Genomic DNA, 12,778 nt, shown 5'->3' on the forward strand with positions numbered 1-12,778 from the left:
GAATATCCATTAGGGCTGAGCCACATGACATTAGGGCAAGACCTCCTGATGCTCATCTGGATCTTCAGATGTGTTTTTAACTGCACAAAAACAGCCTTGGGAGGGAGGGGAGCTCCATAGTACTGTGGAAAGGTCTGTGTGAAAGCCCTCCAGGCTTCTTTTGACTTTGGGTGGGGCGAGAAAAATGAGAATGATTCTTTTCTCCCCCTCAAGTTCTGAATAGCACAAAAATGTAGCTTTTATGGCAATAAATGTGTGCATTTGGGAGGCTGATGAATACTAGAGTACTGTAGTTGGAGGAGAGGTCCATCACTGGCTACTAGCCATGGTGACTAAAGTAAACCTCCAGATTCAGAGGCAGTAAACATCTAAATACCAGTGTCAGGGCTCAAGATCAGAAGGCCTTGCCCTGTTGGTTAGTCCTCCAGGGCAATTGGTTGGCCACTGCGTGAGACAGGATGCTGGACTGGATAGATCACTTGTCCAACAGGGCTGTCTTGGTAGTTCAGATTTGAAATTATGAACAAGGCATATGAACAATTTCCTGTCAACAAGGATGATACTGAATTTCTTTTGTACTAAGGGTTGGGTCATAGAATAAGCACACCAGAGCACAGAGTTGCACAAGGCATTTGCTGGGGTGAGGAGGTGGGCCAGTCCATGCAGTAATAAATATCTCTGCCCCTCCCCTCCATGGCTGCAGCATCAGCATTATGTAATGCTCCCTTCATGTAACATATGTAAAGAAAAAGAAAATGGTTAAGGGACTGGCTTTTCTTCTACTTCCTCTACCATTACCAGAGCCAGAGTAGGGTTGCTAGGCATCTGTTGGATGGGGTTTCTCCACTTTGGGCCTTCTCCCTCCAGTACCATTGAGCCTGTGGATGGGGATCTTATCACTCTTAAATTGAGGCTTTGACCTAGGCCCCTTCCGCACATGCAAAATAATGCATTTTCAAACCACTTTCGCAACTGTTTGCAAGTGGATTTTGCTTTTCCGCACAGCTTCAAAGAGCACTGAAAGCAGTTTGAAAGTGCATTATTCTGAATGTGTGGAATGAGCCCTAGTTGTTGAGGGTGCATTATCATCACTTCTGAAAGGAACATCATGATGTTGCAGATGATGTGGGAAATGTTCTGGCATTTGAGCAAAATTCTGTGGTAAAAGCTTCATCTCCCATGGCAACAGTGACCTTGATTTAAAACCCCTCTCCCCTGCCAGTTGCTAGGGGGTACCTGGAAACCCAATGCTTACGAGCTAGGCTAGGGTCATCAGTCTTAAGGGGAAGAGACTGAGCTACCACTGATTTGCAGACTACAGAGATTGGTTCCTCTGGAGTTTCAATCTTTGAGCTTCCCCCCTGATCCAAACACTGCCCCCCAAATCTCCAGCAGTTTCTCCAGGTAGAGTTGACAAACCTAGGAGCATCCGGCACCCAAATAGGAGTAGGCACAGAAGCGATAGTGGCAATCAGGTTGACCAGCTGGTGGCTGGAAAATACCTGGAGATTTTGGGGATAGAGCCCGGAGAAGGGCCTCAGTAGGGTATGATGCCACAGACTACTGTTAGAGAGGGATAAACAATATTTCTTCTGAAGAAAGAACAACTTTACTTTAGCACAACAATAAATATAGCACCTTGAGGAGGATAAACAGTTTAAGAGGCACCTGAGGGGAAGGTCTAGTACTGGATGGAACAGTTCTGCATAAACAGCCCCCCTCCCTCTAGAAACTGCAGTAATTCTATCCAAATTAGCCTTTGTTGATTTTTCAAACAACTACACCCTCCGAAGCAGCCATTTTCTCCAGGGGAACTGATATCTGTAGCCTGGAGATCAGTTATAGTTCTGGGAGATCTCCAAACCTCATGAGAGTCAGGGTGGCTTAGCGGTTAAGAGTGGAGGACTCTAATTTGGAGAACTGCATTTGTTTCCCCACTCCTCCATATGAAGCCTGCCGGGTGACCTTGGACCTACCTCTCAGCCCCATCTACCTTGCAAGGTCTCTGTTGTGGGGAGCGGAAGGGAAGGTGATTGTAAGCCACTTTGAGACTTCTAAAGGTAGAGAAAAGTGAGGTATGAAAACCAACTCTTCTACTCTTCTACACCTGTAAGTTGGGGACCCTGAGCAACAACTGCTCCCACATAGGAGGTGTAGAAAATGTCTTTTGTAAAAGCCTGCAAAGGTTTGGGGGGCATCTGATATATCTCAGGACTGCAGTATGTACAGGGAGGTGGGCCCCCTGCTGCAGCTCCAGAGTTCCACAGATCACCCCCACTCCCTCGCAGGCTGTTTTGACTCAGGAAAAGGGCATGGAGGGGGGCATGCTGGAGCTCCAACTCTTATCATTCTGCAATCCCAAGGTGAATTGGGCCTTTGCAGACTTTAAAAGTGATATTCTCTACAGCTCTATGAGGCTGTCAACAAGTGAATAACAAAGGTGAAGCAGCCAGTGTGCAGAGGGAGACATACTTGGATGAGTAAGTGAACAGTGACAGCAGCTATTCTCAGATGTCACTTCTACTTCCTCATTTGTCTGAGTGAGAAACTGAGCTGCAAAGGCAGTTGAGAGCAGTCGTCTTCTGTCTTTTTTTCCTGGGCAGCCTATAGCAGAGGCGTACCAGGGGGGAAATGGCACCCGAAGACATTCTACGGGCACCCCCTCCGCTACGCCTGGGGGCGGGGGCCACCGCAAGGCCCGCCTCTGAGCCACACACCCCTCCCGGCTGCTGGCTCCAAGTCGGCAGTCCCTTCTGCCCTCCCCTCTGCGTCCTTTGCTTTTATAAGCTTGTGGGTGGGGGCGTGCCCCCAATCTTATAAAAGCAAAGGCCCCAGCATAGAGCCTTCCAGTTGCTTCTGTCGTCCCCAGAGGGGAGGGCAAAAGGGACTGCTGGCTGCCAGCTTGGAGTCGGCAGCCAGGAGGGGGGTGGGGCTTGGAGGGGACAAGGCTGGGGGGGGTCCTCTTGCTGCTTTGTCGTCTTCCTGGTCACATGGGGGGCCTATTTTGTGCTCCCCACATGACCAGATAAGTGGCGCCTGAGGACAGAGGGTACACACTGTCCCAATGGCTGTTTCCGCACGGGCGGAATACAGCGTCCCAGGGACGCTAAAAACAGTGTTCCTGGGGAGGGGTTCGCATGACCACCGCTGCATCGCAGCAGCGGCGGCCTCACAACCCCCGAGCGGCATGAAGCCACTGTTTCCGAACCTTGCTCCCTGAGCGAGGTATTTCAGAAACAGCGGCTTCCGAACGCTGCCATGCGAACGGCAGCGGATGGAAGGCGCCATTTCCCCATCCCTTTCCCAAATGCCTACCTTGTATCCTGGCTTCCAGCTTGTCGCAGAAGCCAGGGGACATGCCCCCCTGGCCTGCGACTCCAGAGCCGTTGTTCAGCGACGGCGCAGCCTGTGCGAAGTCTGCGCTGCCGCCTGCCGCCCTCCCGGGACCATCCATGCGAATGGTCCCGGGGGGGGGGGGGTCGGCATTGTTTATGCCGACGCACCCCTGCACCATTGTGGTGCGGTAAGGGCCTAAGCAAATATGCCACTGGTCTATAGTTTAATTCCCATTCATTCATTTGTTTGAATCAAGAGCAGCTAGTGATACTCCAGAGAGATATCAGCAGCCATTATCTCATGTACCTTTGGCAGTTGTTAAGAGTTACTTCTGTGTGTGTGTGCGCACGCATGGGTAAGGGGGAGGTTAGAAGGTGCCTTTACCTATCACTTGGGTGGAAAGGTTACCAGGTGATTCCTCCCACCCACAGATCTTGAGCTGGCGCTGTTTGCATAGGTGGAAATGTTTCTGTGAGAACTTGTTCACTCTGCACTGCTAAGATTTCACTATTTATATGCGTTCTGGGCAGCACAAATAGAAAAGGCAAATATGGAGGAAGGATGCAAAAATGAACTCAAAGGAGACTGAACTTGGAGGATATTTGGATGGAGTGGGAGGAGAGTTAAAGGAGCGATGTTTTACTCATTGTGGTTTGAAGAAGAAATAAATAAGTTAATTATTTAGGAAAACTCCCTAGTGTCATAAGCCAGTTTTGAAGGTCAAAGACTTTTGTTCTGTGGAGGTCTTCAACGAAGGTTGTCTGGAAGACCTGTTTGAGAGCTGCATTGCGCAAGATTTTGAGAGCAGTGGCATAGAAATTTTCTAAACTATTTGAGTGGGTATCCCATCCAGAGTTCTTTAGATAGGCATTATATAAGTAGGCTCATTTGGTATTGCCTGTGTGATATGTGGATCTGTATGATAGGTTTTTTTGGGTGTGATTGGGGAGGATAAGGTGGTGAGGGCAATGTGGCATATGTGGTAGGTATGCAAGGTTCTGGTTTAATATCTTGCCATGTGCTTCTTTCCTACAGATTTCCTGTCCCCCAAGTGATGAAGAAGACAGTGATGATTCTGAGGGAGAGAACCAGGAACTTGCTCAGATTGATAGAGGTAAACCATTATGATAATTTGAAAGCTATGGAGGCTGGCCCTAGACTCTTGGGACTTGACTTTTATTCTTAATCCTGAATGCCACTGTACACGTTACCCGAGTGCAGTTGCTAACAAATCAGTTATGTGACTCTATACTTGTGTACTCTTTATCTTCTGATGGCCCCTCCAAAAATTCTTGTATACATACAGTGTCACTACTTTAGCAGCACTGAGATTGTGAAAATCAGACTAGAACTGTGGCTGATTTGTCTATATTCCATTTTTTTTTGGTCCAAGGGATTTAGAATGGTATACATTAGAAAAGGGCAGAGATGAGTTGGAGTTAACTCTTCCATCTCTGTGGCAGTTTCACCTGAGAGAGATGGTGGCTGGGTGGCCCAAGGGCACCAATTGGGCAAGGCTTTCAAATGAAATCTCTAACTCACTGGGGATCTCTAGGTATTGGTCAGTATTATGTTTTTTATAATTTGGATGCTTCTATCCGTTTGATGCTTTACAAACTTCTTGGAAATTCCTTTCCATATAGGGAACAATATACGACGTAAAGAGTGAGCATGATGTAGTTGTTAAAAATGGCAAACAACTCTGGAGAACTGGGTTCGATTCCCCACTTGTCCATATGAAATCTGTTGGGTGACCTTGGGCCAGTCACAGTTCTCTCAGAACTCTCTCAACCCATACAGAGGCAGCCAATGGCAAACCATCTCTGAATGTCTCTTGCCTTGAATACCCTACGGTCACCATAAATCAGCTGTGGTTTGACAGCACAAATAGTTCTTATGAAAGCTAGATTCACAAAGGACGTGCTCTTCTTCTGCCATGGATCCAAGAGCTGGGTGACCAGTATTGGCAGGGGCTTCCTATTGCACACCTGGGTCTAAAACACATGCACTTGAGTTCCCATTGTGTATTATGAAGTACATGCTACTTGCCTCCTGCACTCTAATAATTTCTGTGTAGGAACAAGGTTCACCTGATGAGGCTCTGTATTTCGAATGCAGGATAGCTATACAACATAAGTTCCTCACTTGAGCTACTGTATAAAAAATTAATGCAAATTTTTCAGACGAAGCTTCATTTCTGTAACCATGCATTTATGCAAAGTTGGGAAATGTTGCAAATACATAGTTTGCATAACTCTAGCTTTGGATACTGTGATACTAATTCTGCCAAAGTCTTGGGAAACCTTGGAGGTGAAAGAACAGAGGCCTTGTGTTGGAGGAAGAAGAGAGCTGTTTACAGCTTTCTCTTGTCAGTAAATATGACATTAAATAACTTGATCTTCTGGTTTAGCTGTTAAATTCTCTGCTGCCAGGTGATTCTTTGTTTTTCTACATCATTTCTAGTCCGCCTTTCTCATAAAGGCTAAGGGCCATGACAACAGCCAGCTCTGCTTGTAAAGAGGATTGCAGGATCTTAAACTAAGGATCTGCAATGTGGAGTATTTGTGGTCTCCTTCTGTATGCATGATGCAATGAATATTGAATACAGCCCAAAGTAAAAGTTTCATGGGAAGGTCTAGAGCTCAGTGGTAGAGTTGTGCACTTAGAAGATCAAAAATACTCAGCGAGCTTTCTTATACTGAGTAGGGCCATTGATTGTTCACAGTCATTTCTGCTGGCTCCGGACTGGCAGTGATTCTCCAGGGTTTCAACAAGGTCTGTCACATCACCTGAATCTTTTAAGAGGAGATGCTGAAGACTGAATCTGGGATCCTCTGCTCAGCCCCTTCTCTTCATTCCCTTGTATCTTTAATTTAAGGATGGCAGATATCAGGTCTAGGAAGGATTTTTACCCGAGACCTTGGAAGTCACTGGTGGTTGGAGTAGATGGTGCTGAGCAATAGGGCAGTGGTCTGATTTTTGTATTGGGTATCTTCATAGACCTACTCCTTGTTCTTAGACTTTAATAGACTTACTTCACGTCTTGACTGCTTGAAAATGTAACGTGAAAGTTCTGGACATATTTGAATTTTGAACTTATTTCCTACTGCCAGTTTTCATTGCTTCTTCTCCAGTACTGCAGTTTTCTGGGCATGTGTGGGTGAGTTTCAAGAATGTGTTCATGATGTCTGTCATGAGAGAAATAAGTTGTAGGGCAGTCCTACAGATATCTAAGTTCAGAGAGCAATTATTGTGAAGTACCTAACAGAAGAAATGCAGATGAGAAACTGAAACAATCTAGCCTGGTTACAATGACAGATTTCATGTTCCTTATCTATTTTTTTCAGAGAGAAGACGGAATTGCACCTTGACCCCCTTGGCAAACAATCAACTACAGAACCAAGAAAATCAGTGCTGTAAAATGTGGACCCATTTTCCTGCAGGCCTAGATCGGCACAGCTCTGAAGAGGAGCTGGAACGAATCAGCCGTGAGTTTGCAGCTGAGAAACGCAAATGGTCACAAGTTAACAGACTGGCCTGCTGTGGTGACAGCTACAATACTTCCTCTAGTGATGAGGAAGTGAAGAACCTGTGTGGCATGTCCTTCCGACCTGTTGTAGAAGCAGCGGATGGCTTCCGTGCAAGCTCTAGTCCGGTTCTCTTCAGTGCCTCACCTCCCAAGAGACTTCAGTCTTTTGTACGAACCCCAACAACACGACCTTTAATCTTCACCAGTGTTGGAGCCAGCTTTGAGCAAGTGATGCCATGTAAACGGCACCGGCAAGGCTATGGAGACAAGATCAGTAGGCCCAGCCTGGACCTGGAAAAAATGCAGCAGGTAAGGTATTTCATTCATGACTAGTTGTCTGTTATCTGCACTAACCTTGGAAATGTTTCAGAAATCTCCCGTCAACCTTGGCTTCATAAGTTGGAATGAGGCACAGCTGGAACTGATTTGACTGTTGATCCTAGCAGCCTTTGCTAGCAAAAGCACAAAGAGCTCACTTTTCAGGAGCCACTGTTTCTGTTGTATTCAGTGGGAGTTGGGTGTGTTTGTGCGTGGCATCCTCGTGGTGATAGTGTGACATCATTTCCAGGGCAGTCATGGAAATGATGGCATGTCACCTTAGGATTTAGTGGAAACTATAATTTTACCATAGCAGCCATCCATACAAGCGTCTCTTCAGTCTCTTTTTCCTGGCCTTCATTTCTGTTTATGCACCTGCCTTTTTCCCATCTACTCTGATGCCACCTGCCTTAGGCCTGGACTTGTTGGTGTTTTAGACTTTGGCCTGTCAAGAAATAACTTCCCTGTTCCTGACTGCAAATGCCACTCATGCTCTAGTTAATTCATTATAAGCAACCACATTTTCTTTCTAGCTTATGCTGGGAATGCTGCATGTTCCATACTGCTTAATTTCTTAAGCTAAGGGTGCTGGCGTCTCATTGCCTAGTGTGTTAGCAAGGATGGTGCTGCATTGTTTTGCTGTATTGAGTTGGAAGAGGTGGCTGCTCCATCTGCTTGTCATGCTAGGCTACTCACTCCAATGCACAGTAGTGTTTGGCTCAATGTGCATGTTGCATTGCATCTGGCTCTCTTCTCGTTTTTCTTTCTTTCTTTTTTAATTGGGCTGAAACAGCTTGGCTTGCATACAAAGGCACAGATACATCTCCAATGAATGCTCTCTTGCGCCCCTTGATCTCTGTGCTTGGGCAATGTCCTAATTATACCCAGGACCTGCTGCCAGCCATATGCATTTTAATGAGTGCTTTGTGTCAGTGTCCCAGAAAGATCGAAGTTTCGGCTGGCCTCTAGCAATGGGTGTGGCCCCTTTTCAGAGTAGCCAATGGTGCTGCATTTTAGGATGAGAGGCAGATGGTGTGTTTGGAGAGAAAACTGTTTTGGTTACTTGAGGTGAAGATAAGGTGGAAAACCTTTCAGAAGAGGTTTTTTTTGTCACTTTGTTGTACCAGAGCATGGAAATGTGTCAGCAGGTACAGCCACATAGAAACTGTGAAAGGTGCTTTGTCCTTCTTTTTAAAAATCTGGATAGGAACAAGGATTAGTAGCTTTAGTGAAATTGATCAGAGACTCTGATGAGTGTTTGATCTTGTTCTTCAGTGGTGAATATAGATGTTGCTGATCTGCAAAATAAACAAATCCAGGAGACTGGTTGTTGTGGATTTTCCAGGCTGTGTGGCCATAGTCTGGCAGATCTTGTTCCTAACTTTTTGCCTGCATCTGTGGCTGGCATCTTCAGAGGTGTAACACGGAGGGAAGTCTGTTACACACTGTGTCCAGTGAGAAGGGAATGTTTTTAGTGGGGTATATATTGTCAAGTTCCAGGGTGGGTAACCAATCAGTAACTGTTTGGGTGGAACTTGCTATGCAAAGGTGTGGTTGATAGTATTGTATTGCGGGTGGGGTTTTTCAGTCCAGGGAGTGATTCACATTTGCATTCCCTGCAGCAGCAGCAACAGTCTTAGTGAATGCAAACCCTGTGTCTGGGTGGAGTCCATTGTCCATGAACCTAGCATGCCCTTGGCCTTTGATTCTGGTTTTTTAAATTACTGGTAGCCATGAGAAGTCCCCTCAGCCCAGTGATACTCAATTTTTACATGGAACATTTCAAGAAACAAGCCGTCAAAACAGCAGCCAGAAAACCCACAACTTGGTTCCGATTTGTGGATGACATTTTTACAATCTGGAGCCATGGCGAGGAAGAATTGCTGAATTTTCTGGACCACCTTAACTGCATCCACCCAAACATCCAATATACCATGGAAACTAAAAAAGAAGGAAAACTGCCTTTTTAAGATGTCTTGGTCTTTCACAAACCCAACTATCAATTGGGCCACACAGTATACAGAAAACCCTCACACATAGACCAGTATCTACATAAAAACTCCAACCACCACCCACAACAAAAAAGGGGTATAACCAAACTTTGGCAGATAGTGCAAAACGAATTTGCAAACCTCACCTCCTCCCTGATGAAATCAGTAATTTAGACTGGGCTCTGCAGGCTAATGGCTACTCCACAACAGAAATCAGAAGAGCTTTAAGACCAAGAGAAACCCAGAGGAGAAACAGCCCCTCACAGGAAAAATATTTCTACCATACCTCAAGGGAATCACAGATCAAATAGGAAAACTGATGAAAAAACATAACCTACAATCTTCAAACCTACCTAAAAAATACAGCAGATGCTACGCTCAGCAAAGGACAAGAGAGACCCCCTCACTTCTGCAGGAGTCTATCGCATACCCTGCAGCTGTGGAAAGGTCTACATTGGAACTAAGAAATGAAGCATTCAGACTCATATGCACTGTCGGCTTAACCATCCTGAAAAATCTGCAGTAGCAGAACGTGCTCTAAACAAAACTGGACATAACATTTTATTTGAAAACACTGAAATTCTGTGCAACTCGGAAGGTTACTATGTCAGATTACACAGGGAGGCCATTTAAATCCATAAACACCAAGAAAATTTCAACAACTTGGCTACCAGTAAGTAAAAACACCAGAATCAAAGGCCAAGGGCATGCTAGGTTCATGGACAATGGACTCCTCCCACACACAGAGTTTGCGTTCACTAAGACTGGACAATATATACAATGCATTCACTAAGACATGGACAATATATACCCCACTAAAAACATTCCCTTCTCACTGGACACAGTGTGTAACAGACTTCCCTCTGTGATACAACTCTGAAGATGCCAGCGAGACGTTAGGAACAAGATCTACCAGACCATGGCTACAAAGCCTGGAAAACCCACAACAACCAGTTGAATCTGGTCCTAAAAGCCTTCAACAAATCCAGGAGAGTTGCCAGAGTTCAGGACCTGCACCATGTGTGTGTAGAATAGCCCCAAAAACTGGAGACCCCAAAAGGGATTCTCCTCATAACAGGCACATGGACATGACTAAGCATTTGAAAGTCTTTGTATTAGAAATAAAACTGCCTCACACTGAACTCAAGAATGCTGCAGTGACTGACAAATACCTGGTAATTTTAAGACTGCTGCTCTACTTTGTGTAAAGAGAACTGTTATATTTGCAGGGAATTATGAAGGCCCTCAGTGTAACTTAAACTATTGATTTATCTTCTGTTCTACTCCTACCAAATATGGTCATGAGATTCATTACATACTTTTGGTGCAAATGTGTCGTTAGAAATATTTCATGATACAAAAGTGTTATCAAAACATTGATAACCCATTGCATACAAGACAGCAAGCATTAGCCTCAGCTTTCGTTGAATTCAAGTGTGCAGTCCAGTTTGTCAGTTTGAATGGAACCTCATGCGAACTTACTTCATCTAGCTTGTGGAGTAAGAGAAGAGCCCTGAACAGAGATAATCTCCCTGTAAAAAGATAAGTGAGCTAGAAGGAAATGGCTTGGGATCTGACTGAAACTTCTGAGGGAGAAGCAAAGAGGTCATCTTGGCTTGCTGGGATCCCTCAAGAGACATCTAGTAAAACCCAACTTTGTTGCCACCCTTTTGACTCTGCAGGCTTTAAGTGGGTGTTTGTGTTGGGCTGTTGGCTCTGACTAGAGAAAAAGGTCATATGCTCAAGCTGGCAGCACTGTTGCATGAAGTTTAGATATCATGTGGTACCAATTCAGTTGTCATGAGTGCTTCTAGTATTGGAACACCCTCCAACCAGCTCTGTAATTTGGGCTGCTACATACAGTCATCCTTGTTTAACTCATGACAACAATACTCTCATTATTTTTTAAGTCAGTATCCACAACTTCTTCAGTTGAACAGTTGGCCAATGTGCTGGGCAGGCAGAATGTTATTCTAATACGGTAATTAAAGATGCTGAGAATGCTGCTAGAAAGAAGCTAAATACCTCAGAAAGTTGGAATGACCATAATTCTGGAGCTGAGCAAATTTGGGGTGGATCTTTAGTGATGATCTGTATTGAATTAATATGTATTTTCTCTGTGTGTTTTTTCTCCCAATGAAGGGGAAAAAACTTATGCAGAGATTCCCCTATGATTGTGTAAAGATACCTAAAAGATGGCTTTTTCACCCTCTGAGGTACCCTAGAATATACAGACTAACAAAAGAGTGTTTCTTTCTTTTATTCTGTAACTTGTATTTCTAGAATCCACAAAGCAAGATCTAGTTCCTTACTTTGTCTACCTGTTGATGATCCCCAAAACAGACAATCTGTGGATTGGTTGTGCCAGGTTTTCTGGGCTGTGTGGCTGTGGTCTGGTGGATCTTGTTCCTAACGTTTCGCCTGCATCTGTGGCTGGCATCTTCAGAGTTGTATCACAGAGGAAAGTCTGTTACACACTGTTATACATGGAACCAGACCAGACCACGGCCACCCAGCCCGGAAAACCCACCTCAATAGTTAAATCCGGCCGTGAAAGCCTTCGAAAATCTGTGGATTGCCTCTGGGTTCTACCTCATTTTTGTGATGTCCCCTTCTTCTCTCCCTTGTTTGGGATTCAGTCCTGGCCAGTGCTTCTACTTGACCTGTTTCACACAGGGGACTGTATGGGCCAAGCCAAGAATTTTGATCTGACTGATGTCCTTCCCAATACTATATAAGAAACTGCTCAATAAGTGTCCATGTTATTTCAGAGGCTTTTGAGGTATCCTTTCATTTTAAGAACCTGGTTGAATGGAGAGGATTATATTTTTCAACTTCCTGCCCCACTCTCTAGGCAAAGACAGGCCCTCAAGGTCAGTAGTAAAACTGATATTAATAACCTGTATAACAGCAAAATGAGACACAGCAGAAGTTTAAATTGTATATTTGCAACAAAAGCTTGGACTAATGGGAGCATATGAATGGATCACTATGTTCTTTTAGAAAGAAGTTCCACAAAATTGGAGCTTCTGTAGTAAAAGTGCTCCTTCTTATGGCTAACAGCAAGACCCAAGACCTCTACAAATGAGTACAGTATATTGAAGTGGTGGTAGTGGAAGGAGGCGTTCAAGTGTCCAGGTGCTGAACAGTTGGGAGTCAGTCATCTGTTTTCCAGTGTGCACTGCCGTAGTCAAGCAGATTAATTACCAAGATATTCATGATATCCATTGTGAAGGACAGCATGGTGATGGCTTATCAGCTGTTAAAACACACCTTAAAATTGCTTTTGTCTGGGCGTGAAAATGCATCCCTGTCATATGGCAGCAGTAGTATGGGAATTCTTGCACTGTATCTGTTCTTGCAGTGTTACTGACAGGTAGCAGAGCTTTCTCCTGGAGGTGGAGGACAACTGTTTGTGTGATTCTCCACCCTTTCACCAGGAGGCAGGAACTTTTTAAGTCCACTTCCTGTGCTGTGCCTCGGTGCCATTTTGGTCAGTATTTTTTCCTGCCTCTCAGGGAGTACACGAACTTAGGCTAGGTGTCCTACTTCTGCAGCTTGTTGTGTGTGTGTGTTTGCTCTGGCCACTATTTTTTCCCACTTT

General features: G+C 44.9%; 1 protein-coding gene across 4 annotated transcripts in view; it reads left to right on the forward strand.

The window, feature by feature from the left end:
• Positions 1-12,778, forward strand: part of LOC125442864 — an 81,936-nt gene that overhangs the window by 15,459 nt on the left and 53,699 nt on the right. For all 4 annotated transcript variants that reach the window (XR_007246066.1, XM_048514740.1, XM_048514821.1 and 1 more), the window contains exons 2-3: positions 4,372-4,450; positions 6,684-7,174. Coding sequence is in view for 3 of the 4 variants with exons in the window: in XM_048514740.1 (XP_048370697.1) it covers positions 4,372-4,450; positions 6,684-7,174 (570 nt within the window). In the remaining variant the exon portion in view is untranslated. The remainder of the gene's footprint in view (positions 1-4,371; positions 4,451-6,683; positions 7,175-12,778) is intronic.

The sequence above is a fragment of the Sphaerodactylus townsendi genome, linkage group LG01 (genome assembly GCF_021028975.2).
Source record: "Sphaerodactylus townsendi isolate TG3544 linkage group LG01, MPM_Stown_v2.3, whole genome shotgun sequence".
In the NCBI taxonomy this organism is placed as follows: domain Eukaryota; kingdom Metazoa; phylum Chordata; class Lepidosauria; order Squamata; family Sphaerodactylidae; genus Sphaerodactylus; species Sphaerodactylus townsendi.